The sequence below is a fragment of the Zonotrichia leucophrys genome, chromosome 27 (genome assembly GCF_028769735.1).
Source record: "Zonotrichia leucophrys gambelii isolate GWCS_2022_RI chromosome 27, RI_Zleu_2.0, whole genome shotgun sequence".
Lineage (NCBI taxonomy): Eukaryota > Metazoa > Chordata > Aves > Passeriformes > Passerellidae > Zonotrichia > Zonotrichia leucophrys.
Window position 1 is genome coordinate 5935125 of NC_088196.1, and position 18838 is coordinate 5953962.

General features: G+C 69.6%; 2 protein-coding genes across 2 annotated transcripts; one reads left to right on the forward strand and one right to left on the reverse strand.

Moving 5' to 3' along the window:
- The first annotated feature begins 433 nt into the window (after positions 1–433).
- TBX21 (T-box transcription factor 21) lies at positions 434–9904 on the forward strand. Its single transcript, XM_064733513.1, has 6 exons — positions 434–864; positions 7496–7650; positions 7737–7858; positions 7936–8094; positions 9059–9120; positions 9219–9904. Exons 1-6 carry the CDS (start codon positions 434–436, stop codon positions 9850–9852), a joined length of 1563 nt encoding a protein of 520 aa, XP_064589583.1. The 3' UTR covers positions 9853–9904.
- Positions 9905–10288: 384 nt separating this feature from the next.
- OSBPL7 (oxysterol binding protein like 7) lies at positions 10289–18817 on the reverse strand. Its single transcript, XM_064733521.1, has 23 exons — positions 18780–18817; positions 17518–17707; positions 17274–17390; positions 17103–17156; positions 16884–16997; positions 16692–16802; positions 16485–16605; positions 16306–16409; positions 16126–16218; positions 15912–16041; positions 15702–15826; positions 15156–15269; positions 14948–15079; positions 14407–14497; positions 13626–13915; positions 13081–13218; positions 12942–13005; positions 12752–12830; positions 12516–12660; positions 11637–11778; positions 11431–11557; positions 11230–11352; positions 10289–10772 (listed from the first exon to the last, which is right to left on the reverse strand). The coding sequence occupies exons 2-23, from the start codon at positions 17608–17610 to the stop codon at positions 10664–10666; spliced, it is 2616 nt and encodes an 871-aa protein (XP_064589591.1). The 5' UTR covers positions 17611–17707; positions 18780–18817; the 3' UTR covers positions 10289–10663.
- Between the last annotated feature and the right edge of the window lie 21 nt (positions 18818–18838).

The window sequence follows — 18838 nt, forward strand, 5'->3', positions numbered from 1 at the left end:
TGTCCCTGTCCCTGTCCCGTGTCCGGCTCCCCGCGTGTCGCGGTCCCCTCCCTGTCCCCGTTCCGCCCCCGTTCCGCCCCGCCGGGGCTGGGGAGGGGCCGCGGGCGGAGCTCGGACCCGGAGCCGCTCCTTTGGATAAGAGGCGCGGCCCGGGCAGGTGCGGCGTGAGAGGCACCGGCACCGGCACAGGGCGCGGAACCCCCACGGCACTTTCGGGGTTTTTCCGGCCGCTTTCGGGTGTTTTTGCGGGGTTGTTTCTGTGCCCCCGCTCCCTCCCGGCTGTCCCGGCGCCGCCGCCGCCGCTCGGGGCCCCCCGGCAGCACCGGGCATGGAGCGGGCGGCGGGAGCGCGGCCGGGCGGGCAGCGCTGAGCGGCGCCGGCACCGGGGCGCCCCCATGAGCGGCTGAGCGGGGCCCGCGCCCCCCGCCCGTCCATGGGCGCGCTGGAGCCGGGCACCGGAGCGCCCCGGCCCGCCGCCCCCATGCTCAGCGCCGCCGCCGCCTTCGCCAAGGAGCCGCCGGGCCCGCGGGACGCCGCCGCCGCCGCCGCCGCGTTCTTCGGGGATGGAGGGGCCCCGGAACCGGGAGCGCCCCCGCTCCCGTACGGCGCTCCCGGCGCTTTCGGCGGCCGGTTCCTGGGGCCGTGCCCGCCCTACCGGGCGCCGCCGCCCCCCGCCCCGCCGGTGGAAGGTTACGGGGCAGCCGAGGGCGGATTCGGCGGCGGGGGGGCCCCGCTGTGCCCCCCGCTCTGCGCCCTGCCCGGGTACCGGGCGGCCGGGAAGGTGCAGGTGATGCTCAACAATTACCCGCTCTGGGCCAAGTTCCACAAGCACCAGACCGAGATGATCATCACCAAGCAGGGCCGGTGAGCACCGGGGGCACCGGGGAGAGCCGGGGGCACCGGGGGGAAGCGGGGCTGGGGGCGGCGGGCACTGGGAGGGACTGGAGGGGACTGGGGTGGACAGGGACGGAGCGGGACGGGGACCGACCGGGACAGGGAAATGTCGCAGGACGCGTGAGGCCACGGAGGGGACGAGGTGGGGACACCGAGGGGAACCTGAGAGCGCCGGGGGAGCGGGGGCAACGAGACAGCGCCACCGGGCACCGGAGATGTCGGGGGTCCCGTGTGGGCACCGGGGGTCCCGTGTGGGCACCGGGGTGCAGGAGTGGGGACACAGCAGTGAGGGGGTGGGACAGACCCCGGTGAGGGGCTGGGGGATTCTGCCTCTTCTCCCCAAAGGGCTGTGAAGGGTGGGAGGTGTTTGTGGGGCTAGGGGTGTAAGAAGTGAGACCCCCGTCCCCTCGTGGGTTCCAAGAAAAGCCTGGGTGGGGAGGCAAAGCATCCCGGACGTTTCCCGGTGTTGTTTCCTGGAGGAGTTGAGGCTCGTGGGAAGCAGAAAAGGGTCTGGGGGCGTCCCCAGCTGTACCGGGAGGGACAGGGGGTCCGACCCTCGGTGTCAGGAGGTGGCAGAGGCGGTGGCGCTGCCAGGGGCCCGCGGGCAGCTTTGATCCGGCGCCAGCCCACGGGCCGGATCCGGAGCTGGGCGCTGCAACAAGTGCAGAGGAGCCGCTGCCACCCCCGAGCGCCGCGGGTGACACCCCCCTGTCCCCTCCCTGTCCCCTCCCTGTCCCCTCTCCGGGTGGGAACCCCCCGAGCTCCGTGACCAGGGACGGGGCAGCGCTTTGGGCACGTCCTGGCTGCCAAACCCGCCCTTGGTGCCGCCACAGCGGGCACTCGCTGTGCCCTCCGGGCTGGGCCGCAGGTTCTGGGGCTGGAGAGCATTGGGGGACTTTGGGGGCTCTGCCAAACCCCAATCTGGGGGGTCTGGGTGCCCCACAGGCCCGTGGAGTAGCCACGATGTGGAGCAAGGGGAACCTAAAATGTAACCCCGTCCTTCAGCCCCACACTGGGGTGATGAGGATGAGGATGAGGAGAACCCACCCTGGGCCGCACTTTGGGGTCTCCCTGGCAATGGGATCACAGCAGGGATCACACACAGCCCTGCCGCCCCCAGATCACCCCGAGGGGCCCCAAAACCCCGAGCCAAAGGGGAACAGGGCTGAACCCCTTCTATGCCACCCCAGATCACCCCGAGAGGCCCCAAAACCCCGAGCCAAGGGGGAACAGGGCTGCACCCCCATCTGTGTGCCCTCAGCAGCTGGCACAGCCCCCCCAGCCCCTGCTGCCCCCCTGCCCAGCCCAGGGGTCCCCCCGAGCCCGGCCCCTCGGCCGCACACAGCCGGTGTCACTTCGATGCCGAGCCCGACCTGCTGGATGTGCCGCCAGTCTAAACGCGTTAGGGCCGCTTGGTTTGGCACGGGCGAGCCCGGGGACGCTCCGAGCCCGGCACGGAGCGGGGGACGCGTCCCCAGGGGGTGGCAGCGGGGGCGGACACCCCCAGTTTGGTGTTTGTCACCCGCCACGCCTCAGGCCCTGCAGGAATGTGCTGAAATTCCGCTTTTTTCCCCCATTTTTTGCTCTCTTTCCCCGCTGGGCGCTGGAGCCGTGCCCTCCCTGCTGTGTCAGAGCCGGTGCTGAGGGTCTGGAAATTGGGGTGACCCCGCAGATCCCACCCCGTGCCCCGCTGCAGCTCTGCTCTCATCTCGCAGCCTGAAATCGCCGATTTTGGGGTTTTTCCCATCTCCATCCCCAGCACGGAGGGGCTGCGGGCTGGGGGGGTTTGCTCGGTGCAGGGGGGGCTCAGGCGAGCCCGACCCGGGGAGAGCGTCAAAGCCGAGCCACAGAACATCCGCTCGTTTCCCCGACCCTGAGCTGCCTGTGCAGCGCGCAGGGCCGGGCTGCAGCGCTGCTGAGACAGGAAAAGCCCGGCGGGGCTCGGGGGGACGTGAGCCCCAAACGGGACCCGAGCGGGGACCCCAAACCCCAAACGGGACCCGAGACGGGACCCCAAACCCCAAACGGGACCCGAGCGGGGACCCCAAACCCCAAACGGGACCCGAGCGGGGACCCCAAACCCCAAACGGGACCCGAGCGGGGACCCCAAACCCCGAGGCGGCGAGCGCCCAAACCCAAACGGGACCGAGGGGGACCCCAAACCCGGGACCCAAACCCCGGGCTGCAGCGCTGCTGAGACAGGAAAAACCCGGCGGGGCTCGGGGGGATGTGAGCCCCAAACGGGACCCCAAACCCCGGGCTGGGGGCTCTGGGGGGGGATGTGAGCCCCAAACGGGACCCCAAACCCCGGGCTGGGGGCTCTGGGGGGGGATGTGAGCCCCAAACGGGACCCCAAACCCCGGGCTGGGGGCTCGGGGGCACGGAGGGCTCACGGTCCCATCCCGCTATGGGTCTGCAGCCCCATCCCGGCCGTTCCTCAGCACCGATGGGGTGCAGGACCCCCGGGGGAATTGAGGCTGGGGGGACACGGTGGCACTGGGGTGAGGCTGGCCAGGCCTGGGATTGACCCTGCTGGCACCGTTCCTGCTGTCCCGGGCCAGCCTGGGCCATCCCAGCGGGTCCTGGGCCATCCCCCCCGTGCAGACAGTCCCCGGCTGGTTTCTCACTCCTGTCCCTGTCCCTGTCCCTGTCTCATCCCTGTCCCTGTCCCATCCCTGTCCCTGTCCCTGCCCTGTCCCATCCCTGTCCCATCCCTGTCCCTGTCCCTGTCCCCGTCCCTGTCCCCGCTGTGTCCCCCGTGGCTCTCGGGGCTCAGCAGGGCAGGATTCCTGCGGAAACCCCCAAGACTCACCAGCACCCTGGCAGTGCTGGGCACGGGGAATTCCTGCCGGGGCTGGCCCTGTCCTTTGGGGTGGCACAGGGGCTGGCACTGCCCTTTGGGATCCTTTGGGGTGGCACAGGGCCCGTCTTTGCATTTTGAAGGGACACAGGGCCCGTCTTTGGCTTTTGGGGTGGCACAAAGGGCTGTCCCTGTGCTTTGGGGTGACACAGGGCCTGACTTTGCCTTTCCAGGGGACACGAGGGGCTGTCCCTGTCACTGGGGACACGGAAGGGCTGTCCCTGCACCTGGGGGTGGCTCAGTGCTGCATTTGGGGGTGCAGGGGCTCTCTCTGTGTTTGGGGACACCAGGGACGGCTTTGCCTTCAGAGAGGACACTGGGGTGGCCTTGGGGACACAAAGTGGCTTTGATTTGAGGGGTGGCTGTGCAGGAGGAGGGACCCCAGAGGTGGCAGCGCCTTTGGGGACACTGGGGCTGGCAGGGCTGGGGACACGCAGCGCCAGGCTGGCAGCTCGGCGGGGCTGGCGCAGACATGCTGTGACTCGTCACCGTGTCCTGCTGCGCTGTGACATTTGGCTGTGCCCTGTCACCCACTCGGGCTGTGCTGTGCAGATGTGCCGTGCCACGCAGCAGTGCCAGCGGGTGCCACCAGGACTCGTCCAGCTGTGCCACCGTGCTGTGGCACCACGGCGTGCATGGCCATGTCACCGTGCATTGTCATGTCACCGTGCCGTGTCCCCATGTCATGTCACCATGTCGTGTCCAACAGCCATGTCATGTCACTGTGCCACGCACTGGTGTGTCATCACTGTGCCATGTCACCACACCACGTCCAGCAGCTGTTCCATGTCACCGTGCCATGAATTGGTGTGTCACCACTGTGCCGTGTCACCGTGCTGCGCATTGCTGTGCCACCCTGCCGTGTCACCTTGCCACGTCACCCAGCCATAGCCCTGTGCCCGCCATGAAGCAGGGACTGTCCCTTGTCCCATGTCCAGTGTCCCATGTCCCATGTCCCATGTCCTCTGTCCTGTTCCCATGTCCCGTGTCCCCTGTCCCGTGTGCCACGCAGCCCCGGTGGCTCCTGCCGTCCCCGCGCTGCCGCCGGGTGTGGAGGAGGATGAGGATGAGGAGGAGGAAGAGGATGAGGAGGAAGCTCAGGAAGCCGCAGCCCCCTGAGGCCTGCTGGGGGCTGGGGAGGCTCTGCCGGGGGCTTGGAGCCCCCAGCCCTCCTTTGCTCCACCTGGCCACCCTGCAGTGTCCCCAGCCCCGCAGTGTCCCCAGCTGTCCCCTCGGTGTCCCCTCGGTGTCCCCTCGGTGTCCCCAGCCCCGCAGTGTCCCCAGCTGTCCCCAGCTGTTCCCCGCTGTCCCCTCGGTGTCCCCACTCCCCGAGCCGAGCAGTTCGCACCGGGACAAGCCCGAGGCTGAGACCCGCGGTGCCTTTGAGGGGTGGGCACCCCCCAAGCCGCAGCACCGGGCCCGGGCTCGGGCTCGGGGTTAAAAATAAAGGCGGGCGCGGTTGGGGCGCTGCCCCCGCCCTGTGCCCGGCCGGGCCGTGCGGTTTGCCCGCAGCGTGTGAGCGCCGGGGCTCGGCTGGCAGCGGGGAACGCGCCGTGGGAGCGAAAGGCACACAAAACCAGCCCAAAAAAAGCAAAAACGCTGTTTTGTTCCTCTGCAGAGCTGCGGCTGCTGCAGCAGGGCGCTGGGAGCGCGGCCCGGCCGAGGCTCGGCTCGCAGCTCCCGGGTGGTTTTTAGTGTGGTTTGAACGCGATTTGTGATCGGCGGCTGGAACCCCCCTGCGCTCGCTGCGGAGGGGATGCGAGCCCGCGGGACGGTCCCTGCGGGGACGCGGAGGGGACAGCGGGGACAGCGGGGGCTCGGGGGGACCCGGGGGGACCTGGGGGGACCCCGGGATGCTCCGGGCCAGCCTCGGTCCTGAGCACGTGCAGCTGCTGCTGGCCCCGCTTCTTTCTCTTTTTACTTCTTTTTTTATCTTTGTCTTTATCTTCTTTATCGTCTGCTTTATCTTCTTTTTATTCTTATTCTTACTATTTTCGTGTTCTTGTTTTTAGTCTTTATCTTCTCTTTCTTTCTCTTCTCCTTCTGATTCCTCATTTTTTCCTCTTCTTTTTTCATTATTTTTCATTTTTCTCTTCCCTTTTCTTCTTCTTTTTCTATTTTATCTTCCTTCCCCCCCCCCCTTTTTTTTTTCTTAATCTTCGTTTTCTTCTCTTTAACTTTTCTGGGGTTTTTTTTTCTTTTCTCCTCGTTTTTATTCTTTCTCTTTCTATTTTTCTTCTCTTTCTTTCTTTCTTTTTCTATTCCCCACTGTCTCGCAAGGGCAATTTTGAGTCAGCCTCCACCCGCTGACTTTCCTTTCCACTGCTCTTCCCCCGGCCCCGCTTCCTGCGGGGGGCAGGGCCCGGACCCCCATTTCCCCTGGTGCGCCCCCTCCCCTCAGGAACCGGGGGCGAGCATTGGGGGACACCCCACCCACAGGGAGCTGGGGGGTGGCCCTGGTGGCTTTCTGCAGGGGTGACATTAATGGGGTGGCCGGACAGCAAGGGGGGGGGGGTCAGTGTCCAGCTCCGGCCATCGGGGATCCAGAAATTGCCAAAATTCCACGGCCGGGAGCCACGGGGGGGCTGAACCGGTGCCCGCAGGCAACCTGAGCTGGCCACTGGGGCTACTGGGGGATACTGGGGACACTGGGGATACTGGGGGTACTGGGGAGCCTGGGGGTACTGGGGACACTGGGGGTTACTGGGGACACTGGGGATACTGGGGAGCCTGGGGATACTGGGGACACTGGGGATACTGGGGAGCCTGGGGATACTGGGGACACTGGGGGTACTGGGAGCCTGGGGATACTGGGGACACTGGGGATACTGAGGACGCTGGGGCTACTGGGGGATACTGGAGATACTGGGGCTACTGGGGATACTGGGGACACTGGGGGATACTGGGGAGCCTGGGGACACTGGGGACACTGGGGGATACTGGGGGTTACCGGGGATACTGGGGGTACTGGGAATACTGGGGGATACTGGGACCTCTGGGGCTACTGGGGGTTACTGGAGATACTGGGGGTACTGGGGAGCCTGCGGCTACTGGGGCTAATGGAGATACTGGGGCTATTGGGGCAACTGGGGATACTGGGGGCTACTGGGGATACTGGGGGCTATTGTGGCTACTGGGGCCACTGGGAACACTGGGGGTTACTGGGACTGCTGGGGGGCTATTGGGGCTACTGGGGACACTGGGGACACTGGGGGTTACTGGGACTGCTGGGGGGCTATTGGGGCTACTGGGGACACTGGGGACAGTGAAGACCCCGGGGCTATTGGGGACACTGGGGACAGTGGGAACACTGGGGCCACTGGGCTGAGTCCCCACGCGGGCCAGAGCAGCGAGCGGAGCTCTCCCGCTGCGGTTTGAGGGGACCCGCGGGGGGCAGCGGGTGCAGCCCCGGGGGGGTGGCAGCTGCCACCCCGTGGTCCCCCCCGGTGCCACCGTGTCCCCTTCCTGCCCTTGGCGCGGGCTGGCGCCCAGCCCGAAATAGCAGCGGTGTTGGTTTCCGATCCGGAAGGTGCCTGGGGAGGGGGAGGAAGATGCCGGGGGGGCTCGGCCCCAGAGCAGCCCCCAGCTGCCGGGGTCACTCAGCTGCCCACGGGCACGGCGGGAGGGGGGTGGGCACCGCCTGCCTCAGTTTCCCCATCACACCCATCCCACCCAAACCGCCCCGTGCCCAAGGGCCGGGCGGGGGGTGTGACGGTGTCTGTGCCTCTGTCCCCTCCCCAGGCGAATGTTCCCCTTCCTCAGCTTCAGCCTCTCGGGGCTCAACCCCGGGGCGCACTACAGCGTCTGCGTGGACGTGGTGCTGGTGGACCAGCACCACTGGCGCTACCAGGGCGGGAAGTGGGTGCAGTGCGGCAAGGCCGAGGGCAGCATGCCAGGTACGGGCCTTCATCCCCTCCTCCTCCTCCTCCTCCTCACCCTCGTGCCCTGCCGGGGCGGGGATGACGCCGCTGTCCCCCCCCAGGGAACCGCCTGTACCTGCACCCCGACTCGCCCAACACGGGCGCGCACTGGATGCGCCAGGAGGTGTCCTTCGGCAAGCTGAAGCTCACCAACAACAAGGGAGCCTCCAACAACGTCGGGCAGGTGAGGGGAGGGTCCCGCCGCCCGGGCAGCTCGCTGTGGCCCCCCCTGACCGCTCGCCGTCCCGTTTCGCCCCGCAGATGATCGTGCTGCAGTCGCTGCACAAGTACCAGCCGCGGCTGCACGTCACGGAGGTGAAGGAGGGCGAGGGGGAGGACGGGTACCCCTGCCCACACACCCACACCTTCGCCTTCCCCGAGACGCAGTTCATCGCCGTCACCGCCTACCAGAACGCCGACGTGAGTGCGAGCCCCCCCGCCAGCCCCCAGCGTGCAGCCCCCCAAAAACCCCCCAAGAGCACAAAAACTCCAGCGACCGCCCAGCGTCCCCCCAGAAACCAGCTGGGATGGCCCGGTGTCACCACAGCGACCCCAGCCCGCCCCCAGGGCAGCCCCGTTAATCCCCCAGCAGCATCCAGGGTGGGCTGGGCTGCAGGGAAACCCCCCGGCCTGGGCCAGGCTGCCCCTGTCTGCCAGCACCCCCTTCTGAGGCATCCCTGGGACCCCAGTGCATCCCTGGGACCCCAGTGCATCCCCGCAGCACCCCAGGACCTCCCCCTGCATCCCCGAGGCCTCCCAGGGCCACCTGTGTCCCCTCAGACTTCCAGAACCGCCCTGATCCCTTCAGCACCCAACCATCCCCCCCAGAACCGTACCAGGGTCTCCCCCTGCATCCCCTCAGCATCCCCGAGGCCTCCCAGTGCCGCCTGTATCCTCTCAGACTTCCAGAACCACCCCCTGGTCCCTTCAGCATCCCACCATCACTTCCAGAACCATCCCACAGCATCACAGGATCTCCCCTTGCGTCTCTCCAGCATCCCAAAGACATCCCCCTGCATCTCTCCAGCATCCCAAATCCATCCCCCTGCATCCCCTCAGCATCCCAGGATTTCCCCCTGCATCCCCTCAGCATCCCAGGATTTCCCCCTGCACCCCCTCAGCATCCCAGAGGCCTCCCAGTGCCCTCAGACCCCCCCCAAATTTCCAGAGCCTCCCCCCGGATCCCTTCAGTGACCCCCAGGATTCCCCATTAACCCCCTTAGAACCATCCCACACATCCCAGCACCCCCATCCCGAACCCCCCACAGCCCCCAGCGCCCCCTGCCCGGGCAAAGGGTGGCATTCCGGTGGGATGGGGGGAGAGGGACAGCGGGGGCACACCCCGGAGCAGGGACAAGCCCCCCCAAAACTCACGTCCCCCCAGATCACGCAGCTGAAGATCGACCACAACCCCTTCGCCAAAGGATTCCGGGACAACTTCGACTCGTGAGTGCCGCCCCCCATCTCCCTCCCGTGCCCCCCGCTCCCCTCTCGGCCCCACCGGCAGGAGCAGCCCCCCAACCCCACCGTGTCCCCCTCCCCAGGATGTACCCGGGCCCCGAGAGCGAGCGCCTGACGCCGTCCCCGCCCGAGGCCGCGGGCTGCCCGCAGCTGCTGCCGCGCTTCCAGCCCTTCCTGCCCGAGCAGCTCCCGCTGCCCCCGGGCCGCTTCTTCGGGGGCGAGCGGGGCGCGGCCGCGCTGCCGCTGCCCCCCAAGGACCCCCCGCCCTGGTTCTTCCCCCCGCAGCCGCCGCCGGGCCCCGGCGCGCTGGACTACGGCGGCTTCGAGGGCGGGTACGGCGGGGGCAAAGCGCTGCCCTACGGGGTGAAAGCGCTGCCGCTGCCCCCCGCGCCGCACCCCGCCCTGCCCTACTACCCCGAGGGGCCGGGCGGCTTCGGGGGCGGCTGGAGCCCCGCGCAGCTCGGCCACAAGGGCGGCGCCGCGGGCCTGGGCTGGTACCGGGAGCCCCGCGAGGAGAAGGGCAAGGAGCTGCAGGGCTGGGCCGGCGAGCCCCCCGCCGCCGGGGACTGCTCCGACTCGGGGCTCTACGAGTGCAAGCGGCGCCGCGTGTCCCCGTACCCCTCGAGCACCGAGAGCTCCTCCCCGCCCCGCAACGGCGACAGCTACGACAAGGAGCCGCTCCCCGACGGCGGCTACTACGGCTACTACGGCACCTGAGGGGCAGCGAGGGGCCAGAGCCCCCCGGGACCCCAAACCTGGGTCCTGTGCGCCCCCCCAGCCCCACAGATCCTGACAATCAGCCCCCGGTGCCACCCGGAGGGGCCGCGGGGACAGCGGGGAGGGGACGGTGGGGAGGGGACAATGGGGAGGGGGTTTTTTTGGTGTGGGTGGTTTTTAAGGGAGGGGGGTCAATGCTGAAGTATTTATTGAGCCCCCCCCGTGCCCGGTGTGGGGCGGGGGGCAGCAGCATATCGCAATAAAGGGGGCACCGCGGGACACGGCTCTGGGCAGTTCTGTGCGTGTGGGGAGGGAAACTGAGGCACGGGGGGTGGGTGGGAGGGCTTGGGCATCCCCAGCCTGATTTGGGAGGGGGTCCTGAGCCCCTCAGAGGTAATGATGTGTGGGGAGGAGAAGGAATCTCTCGGCACACCCCAACTCTTCACAGCCTTTATTGAGCAGCCCCTGTGCACAATTTGGGGTGGGGTGGGGGGGGCAGTGGGGTCTTCCCGCCCGCGGGCACCCTGCGACCCCCTGAACCCCCCCCTTATCACCCTGTGCCCCCAGGGCAGGGGGGCACTGCCAGCCCCTGCCCCAAAGTGCCTCCGGTGTCCCCAAGGCGCTGCCCCGGGGCGGGGGGAGGCATTGCCAGTGCCCCCCTCCCATTTTTACATCACAGTTTTACTGAAACAGCGGCAAAATGGCTCGGAAATGGGGGGGGGTCTGCACCCCCAGTGCTGGGGGGACCTGCCCCGCTGCTGGGCGCTGCTGTGAGGGGCTGGGGGGCTCAGCACCCCCCGGGCTCGGGGGGCTACCAGAGCACTGCGCTGTCCAGGTGCGAGAAGCCGGGGTCCAGGCGCAGCTTCCAGTAGGTGTGGTTGGTGACCCACGACTCCTTGCCACTGGCATCGGTCACACGCCTGGCACGGGGTGGGGGCACGGTTGGGACTCCCGGGGGGGGCTTCCCATTCCCTGAGAGCCCCACGTCCCCCTGAGATGGTGACCTCCTCTAAACCATGAGGTCTCCAGAGGGTCTCACCATTCCCCTAAAGCCCCCACACCTCCCTAAACCATGGGGTGCCCTCAGGACCCCCATGGGGAGGTTTCCCCATTTCCTGAGAGCCCCACATCCTCTTGAGCCTTGGGGTGCCCTCACGACTCTCATGGGGGGCTTTCTCCACTTCCTGAGAGCCCCCTGAAAGTCCTACACCCCTCTGAGCTATGGGGCTCTTTCAAGACTCCTGGGAAGGGTCTCCCCATCCCACAAGAGCCCCACGTCCCATAAGAGCCCCCCTGACCCTAGGGCTGCCCTCAGGACCCCCAGAAGGCCTCCCCACCCCCTGACCCGGGGGTCCCCAGCCCCGGGAGCCCCCAGACCTGAAGAAGCGGGCCTGGTGGGTGATGTTGTTCTCCTCCATGACGCGGCGCCGGTCGCGCTGCAGCTGCTCGATCTGGCGCTTCTGCGCCTCGGCCGCCGGCACGTTCCCCTCCTCCAGGTACCTGCGGGGACACGGGACACGGCAGTGACCCCCCGGGACACGGCAGTGCCCCCCGGCCCGGCCCCGGGGCGCTGCTGACCGCTGGTCCGGCCGCAGCCGCGTGTCCGTGGAGGGCAGCACCCGGCGCAGCTCCGGCGTCAGCTCGTTCAGCTCCAGCGCGAACTGCGTGAAGCCGTAGCTCCTCTCGTGGTCGCGGGGCATGGGGTCTGCGCGGGGGCGCGGGGGCGGTCAGAGAGCCCCCCAAAGGCAGGGGAGCCCCCCCGGGCGGTGCCCCCCGGTCCTTACTGGCTTTCCAGACGCACTGGCCCGGCGCGGGCCCGCGGCGCAGCCCCTCGTGCCACTTGCCCGCCAGGCGCTCCACGGCCGTCCCGGCGCGGCTCAGCACGGCGCCCTGCACCTCGTTGGCCCCCGCGCCCCAGTACCGGGCCTGCGGCGGCACCGGCGCTCAGCGGGGCCGGGGCGGGGCGGGAGCGTGGGGAGGGGTCAGCGGGAAAGGGTGGGGCTATGATGGGTGGGGTCATAGAGGAAGGGCGGGGCGCTGGAAAGGGGTGGGGCCATGGGGAGAGGGTGTGGCTATGATAGGGTGGGGTCATAGGGAAGGGTGGGGTCCTAGGAAAGGGTGGGGCTGCTGGGAAAAGGGTGGGGCCAGGAGTGATGGGAGGAGCTTTCTGGAATTCAGGGGCGCCATTGGGAAAGGGTGAGGCCATAGGAAAAGGTTGGGGCTTGGGAGATGGAGGAATTCTGGAAAAGGCGTGGCACTGGAAAAAGGCGTGGCCACTGGGAAGGTGGTATGGAACAAGGTGAAGGGCGTGGCTATTGAAATGGAGTCAATGGAAGGCGGGGCATGAGTGCAGGAAGGGCTTACTAGAAAAGGGGTGGAAGCTCAATGGGAAAGGGAGGGCGCATAAGTGAGGGGTGGGGTCAGACAAGGGGCGGGGCAACAACACAGTGTTTAATTACCAATTCAGTGATAGGGTGGGGCCACACCAGAGGGGGCAGGGTCAGGCCATGATAACGCAGTGGGGCGGGGCTAGGCCATGATAACACAGTGAGGTGGGGCAAGACCACGATAACACATGAGGGGCGGGGTCAGGCCATGATAACGCAGTGGGGCGGGGTCAGGGCAGTGTGGGCGGGGCCTGGGCAGGAAGGGGCGGGGCACACCTTGCAGAAGGTGAGCTTGCAGTGGTAGGAGGCGTCGCGCGTGTTGCGGATCAGCACCTCCCCGTAGTGCTCGATCCAGCGCGGCCCGCTCAGCACGTTGTGGATGCACGTGGTCACCTTGTTCCACTCGTAGTGGTCCCCGGTCCTGCGGGCAGCGCCCTCGAGGGTGGGCACGGAGGGCAGGGGGCACGGGGGTGGGGATATGGGGGTGCCCATCTGTGGGGCTGGGGTCTCACCTGGGCAGCTGGACATTGACGGTGCCCATGGGGACGATCTCCAGAGATTTGCCCCAGAATTTGTTCTTCCACCTCATGTCTGGAGGAGGAGGAGAAGGAGGAAGAGGAGGAGGAGGATGAAGTGAGACCCCCCCTGTCCCCCCGCCCTGGTGGGACCCTCCCAGTGCCCAACGCCCTCCTGGGCTCTCACCTTGCCAGAAGACAAAGTTGTCAGACTCAGCGTGGCAGGCGGAGATGGGAGGGTGGTGGGAGACCTGTGGGGACAAGGAGGGACATGCCAGCGCCCCGCCCAGCTCGGGGAGCCCCCCAGGACCCCTCCCCGTGCCCACCTGCTCGCTGATGAAGCGGAAGCCGCGGTCGGGCCGCACGCACTCGTAGGTCTCGCCCAGCACGGGGTTGAAGGGTTTGCTGCCCGCCCGGTAGTAGGTGGAGGCGTAGGCGGACACGGCGAAGGCGGCCACGTACACCTGTCACCATGTCACCGTGTCACCGTGTCACCATGTCACCGTGTCACCATGGCCACCGCGACGCTGTCACCACGCCCGGCACTGTGCCCTTCCCCATTCCCACAAGTCCCAGGACAGCCGTGTGTCCTCAAGCACCTCTGAGCCCACTAAATCCCCAAATTCTCCCTGTTCCCACATGACTTTGGGGTCCCCCGTGTCCTCAAAATCCTTAAATTCTCCCAGTCCTCACATAACCTCGGGGTCCCCACTGTCCCCAAAATCCTCAAATTCTCCCTGTTCCCACATAACCCCGAGTGTCCCCGAGTGCCCCCCAGTGTCCCGGCTCCCCCCAAGTGTCCCCTTTGCCCCGGTGCCCCTTTGCCCCCCGGTGTCCCGGTCCCCCCCCGGTGTCCCCGGTGCCCCCTGACCAGGCGCTGCCGGGGGTCGCGGGCGCGGCTGGCCCTGTCCAGCAGCTCGCTGTACTCCAGCTCCTCGCAGAGGCGCTGCAGGGTGTTGAGCGGCTCGTTGAGCTGCACGGGCAGCGCCACGCGGGACAGGTCCTTGCCCACGCTGCTCCGCAGGAGCCCCCACAGGCTCACGTCCCCCGAGGGCGCGGGGGGCGCGGGCAGGCGGCTCCTCCGCCGCGGGTCCGGCCCCGGCAGCTCCAGCGGCGGCTCCAGCGGCGGCGGCTCCGCCGGCGGCCCCGGGCGCTCCGCTCCTGCCGGGCAGCGGCCGCTGGGACGGAGCTCCACAATCCCCGGGGCTGTCGGGAGCAGAGCTGCCCCTTCCCCTCGGTTGCCCCGTCCCGTGTTCCCCTTTCCCGTGTCGGGAGCAGAGCTGCCCCTTGCCCCGTTCCCCCGTCCCGTGTTCCCCTTTCCCGTGTCGGGAGCAGAGCTGCCCCTTGCCCCGTTCCCCCGTCCCGTGTTCCCCCTGTCGGGAGGCAGAGCCGCCTCCGCCTCGGTTCCCCCGTCCCGCACCTCCGCCGGTGCCCGCTCCCTCCCCGGTGCCCTCCCGGTGCCCTCCCCGTGTCCCCAAAATCCTCAAAGTCTCCCTGCCCCCACACGTCCTTGGGCTCCCCGAAATCCCCAAACTCCCCAAGTCCCCTCATGTCCCCCAGACTCCCAGTGTCCCCTCAGCCTCCCCGTGCCCACCCTGCCCCCAAAGTCCCTCCTGCCCCCAAGCCACGTCCCCGCCCGGTGCTCCCCGTACCTGTCGGGGGGCGGCCCGGCCCCCCCGGCTCCGTGTTCTCCTCGCAGACGCTGGTGGTGACCTCGCTGATGCACGACTCGTCCTCCGAGGGCTGGGGGGGCGCAGGGACCGTCGGCGGCTTCGGGGGTCCCGGGGGGATGCGGGGGGGACCCCACGGAGGGGGCGCTACCGGGAAGGGCCCCCCCGGAAGGGCGGGAGGAGCCCCGGGATTGTGGGATGGGGGTGTCGGGATGGGGGAGCAGCGGCGGGGGCGGCACCGGAGCCGCCCCCGGGCTCAGAGACTGCGGAGACCCCGAGAGCGGGGAGGGAGGGGGCTGCGGGGGGGGGCGGGGGACACAGGGGGGAGCGGGGGGGGTCCGGGGGCTGGGGGGGACACCGGGAGGGGCTTTTGGACCGGCTAATGAGGTGGGACGGGGGAGAGAGAGGGGACAGATGAACCCAGAGCAGCGAGGGGTGGCGGGGGGTCCACAGAACCCCTCACCAGTAAAGAGCCCCCCACCAGCACAGCCCCCCGACCAGCACAGCCCCCCAAGCCCCTCACCTCGTTCTCAGACGAGCTGGCCGAGAGGAAAACCTCGCAGGCATCGAAGAACTCGGTGTGCGAGTCGGCCAGCGAGACGATGCTGCGGTTGGAGAGCTGCTGCTCCCGGCCCTTGGCGGGCAGCGCGTCCGGCTGCGGGCACAGCCACGGGCTCAGCGCACCCCGGGGCGGCCACAGCACCCCCAGAGCGCCCCTTCCCACCCCTGACCTCATCCGGGTGCAGCGAGGCGAAGGAGTCCAGGGTGGTGTCGGAGGAGACGGACAGCGAGTGGAAGCGGGCAGGCGCTGCGGAGGGCGAGTGACCCGAGACCCGCAGGACGGGCTGGGGGGGCAGGAGACCCGAGCAGCCCCCAGCCCCCGTGCCCCCCCGGCCAGGACAGGGCTGGCAGGGCCAGGAGACCCCCGGAGCAGCCCCCAGCCCCCCGCGCCCCTCACCCCGGCCAGGACAGGGCTGGGAGGGGCAGGAGACCCCCGGAGCAGCCCCCAGCCCCCCGCGCCCCTCACCCCGGCCGTGCCAGGACAGGGCTGGCAGGGCCAGGAGACCCCCGGAGCAGCCCCCAGCCCCCCGCGCCCCTCACCCCGGCCAGGACAGGGCTGGCAGGGCCAGGAGACCCCCGGAGCAGCCCCCAGCCCCCCGCCCCTCACCCCGCAGGCAGGCCAGAGACCCACGCCCCAGCCCCGCCCTCACCCCAGGCGTGCAGGCTGGCAGGGCAGGAGACCCCCGGAGCAGCCCCCAGCCCCCCGCGCCCCTCACCCCGGCCGTGCCCGCGCTGCCGGGCCGTGGGGCCGGGCCCTGCCGGTCCAGCGCCCGCCGCATCTCCTCCAGCCGCGCCCTCTCGGCCACCAGCGCCGCCACCACGCTGCTGAGCGAGCCGTGCACTGCCGGGGGACACGGTGCGGTCAGGCGGGGCCCCGGCACCCCGAACCCGCCCCGGGACCCCGAACCCGCCCCGGGACCCCGCACCTTTCTGCGCCAGCACCCAGAAGCTGCGCTGCAGCTGGCTGTACTCCGGCGGCACGCTGAAGGGCAGCTGGCTCTGCGGCGCCTCCAGGTAGCGCGACAGGTTGGGGACAGAGCCGTGCAGCCGGCCCACCTGCGGGGACACGGCGCTCAGGGGGCTCTCCCGGGGGCTCCGTGCCCGGGCAGAGCTCGGGGCGGGGGTCCAGCTCACCCTCACCCTGCCGATGGTGTCGTCCTTGGCAAAGCTCTGCGTGCACCAGATCTTGGTGCTCCTCCGGCCCTTCTTGGGCCTCTCCGTGGCAGCCGAGGGCTGTGAGGGAGAGGAGGGGGCTGCAGCGGGACCCTCCCCAGCAAGGGGGGCCCGGGACCCCCTCTCTCACCCACCTGTCCCTCTCACCTGGCCGCCGGAGATGAGCGGCGCCGAGGGGATGCGGTGCAGGGCCTCCAGGTGCTGCAGCATGCCCGTCAGCTCCTGCAGCTTGGCCTGGCACTCCGACAGCTCTGCCGGGGGCACGGGGGTCAGGGGGGGCCACGGGGACCCTGCCCGGCCCCGCAGCCCCCTGGGGCCCCGCTCACCGGCCGAGCAGCGCTCCAGCCCCTCGCTGTCCTTCAGCCAGGCGTTCACCTTGTCCCGGGAGCTGGCCAGCGCGGACAGGGCAGGGGCACTGCCCGAGGGCAGCATCCGCGTCCACTGGCCCTGCACCGGGCACAGAGGGCATCGATCGTGTCAGGAGCCACCTGCCCAGGCCCTGCCCGGCGCTGCCACCCTCAGCTGTCACCCACCTGCGTGCTGGTCCCCGTGGAGCCCCCCGGGGGACACGGCCCCGGCCGCTCGCCGTGGTGGTGGGAGCACAGGCTGCTCACCCAGCTGGAGAACGCCTCCGGGGACTTGATCTGGGGACAGGCCCGGGTTGGAGGGGACAGCGCCTGATGTCCCAACCCCGCCCCAGCCCAGCTCCAGCCTCCCAGCGGCACCTTGAGGTGATAAATGTTGTCCTCCGTGTCCAGGTCAACCCTCTGCGCCTTCTTGTTGACGGACATGACGGACTGACGGACGTCGATGGCCCCGTGCAGCTTGCCCTTGAGCACCTGGGGAGCCCAGGACGCCTGTCAGGGCACAGAGCCCCCTCCTCAGGGGTGTCCCCGGCCCTGAGCCCCCGGAGGCTGCGCGGGCACAGCCTGGCACACACTCACGTCCTGGCGCGTGGTGGAATATTTCAGGATCCCGTTTTCCAGCACGAAGTACCGCTGGGGATGGAGGGGAAAGGTTTGTTTGGGAGGGGGTGCAGACAGCAGCCCCTAGAGCCAGCCCCCTGCCCAAACCCTGCCAGGATCACGGCTCCTGGTGCCAGCAGTGCCCGTTACCTTGTGCCAGCCCTTCAGGGGCCATTTCCTCTTCTTGAGCAGGTACCCCTCGTGCCGCTGCGGCTGCTGCCCGGGGCTGCCCCGCGCCTCCTCCACCACCTCCCAGCTCTCCGAGCCCTGCGGGCACAGCGGGCAGCGCGGGGGTCCCTGAGCACCGGGGGCTGCTGCCCACCTTGTCCCCAGGCAGGGACACTCGGTACCCACAGCCCCCAGAGCCCCCCAAATCCAGCGCAAACCCTCCGACCTGCTGCACGCTGCTGTGCTTGGAGGACACGGTGCTGTTGGAGCGGGACAGGGCCCTTTTCGGGGAGCTCGGGTCCTTCTCGTGGCTGCCCATGGCCGGCGAGCAGAGGGGGCGGCGGGCACCGGGCCGGGCCCCCGCTCCCGTCGGGGCTGCGGAGCCGCTCCGGGCTCGGCCGTCACGGCGGGAGCCGCTGCGGGGAGGGCGCGGCCGGTCAGGGCGCTCGGGGCCGGCGCCGTGCCCGGCCCGCGGGGGGCTCTGCATGGCAGCGCCGCCGGCACCCAGAAACTTCTGCGTGAGCCGGAGCCTTTGACCCGGCAGCGTCACCGCGGCTGCTGTGCCACCCAGTCCGGGTCCAGAGTCCGGCCCCGCCGCCCCACGGCTGGCGAGCACGGGGACAGCCTGGCACAGCCCCGGGTGACACCGGTACAAGGACCGGCACAGCCCGGGGGTGACACCGGGGCACGGGGCACCTGGGGCACAGCCCGGGGTGACACCGGTACAAACACCGGCCAACCTGGCACAGCCCGGGGTGACACTGCCCCATGGACCGGCGGGCACGGGGCCAGGCTGGCACAGACCCGGGGGTGACACCGGTACAAACACCGGGCAGCACGGGGCCAGGCTGGCACAGTCCGGGGGTGACACCGGTACAAACACCGGCCAGCACGGGGCCAGGCTGGCACAGTCCCGGGGGTGATACCGGTACAAGGACCGGCACCGGCCCCTGCAAATCCCGGTGTGGCCGCTCGCCCTCCGGGCACGGCGTTTGCTCCCTTCGCCCTTCGCCATTCCGGAGGGGGAAACTGAGGCACGGGAAGCGTCTCCTGGCCTTGCCACCCCCCGGCGCTGTCCCTAACGGGCACCCATGGGTCCCGGCCGCCGCTGTAGGATGGATGCCGGGATAACCCCGGGACAGCGGCCAAGCCCCGGCGCCGGTGAGCACCGTGCCGGTAACGCGGCACCGTCACCGCCGTACGGATACGGTAACCACGGCACCGGCAGGCAGCCACGCCGCCTCAGATAACCCGGCACCGGTAACGGCGGCTCCGAGGGGAGGCACCGGGGCTCTCCCGGCTCCCTCCCGCGGATCGGTGCGGACGCCTCGCACCGGAGCGGGGCTGCGCCGGTGCACCGGGGCTCTCCATCCCCCGGCCGGGCACAGCCCAGCCCGGTGTCCCCGCCCGGTGTCACCCCCCGGGGCAGCGGGGCCGGGGGTCGCGGGCCCGGCCGGAGCCTCCCCCGGTGCCGGTGCCGGTGCTCACCTGGGCGGGCGGCGGGCGGGCGGCGGGGGCCGGGCGCATCCTGCCCGGCGGCGGCGGCG

Coding starts and splice junctions, on each gene's coding strand:
- TBX21 (XM_064733513.1), top strand. CDS start 434: ATGGGCGCGCTGGAGCCGGGCACCGGAGCGCCCCGGCCCGCCGCCCCC. Junction 7,651..7,736: donor GGCCGAGGGCAGCATGCCAG/GTACGGGCCTTC, acceptor GTCCCCCCCCAG/GGAACCGCCTGTACCTGCAC. Junction 8,095..9,058: donor CCGCCTACCAGAACGCCGAC/GTGAGTGCGAGC, acceptor ACGTCCCCCCAG/ATCACGCAGCTGAAGATCGA.
- OSBPL7 (XM_064733521.1), bottom strand. CDS start 17,610: ATGGGCAGCCACGAGAAGGACCCGAGCTCCCCGAAAAGGGCCCTGTCC. Junction 17,391..17,517: donor AGCACAGCAGCGTGCAGCAG/GTCGGAGGGTTT, acceptor CTGTGCCCGCAG/GGCTCGGAGAGCTGGGAGGT. Junction 12,661..12,751: donor GTCAATGTCCAGCTGCCCAG/GTGAGACCCCAG, acceptor CGCTGCCCGCAG/GACCGGGGACCACTACGAGT.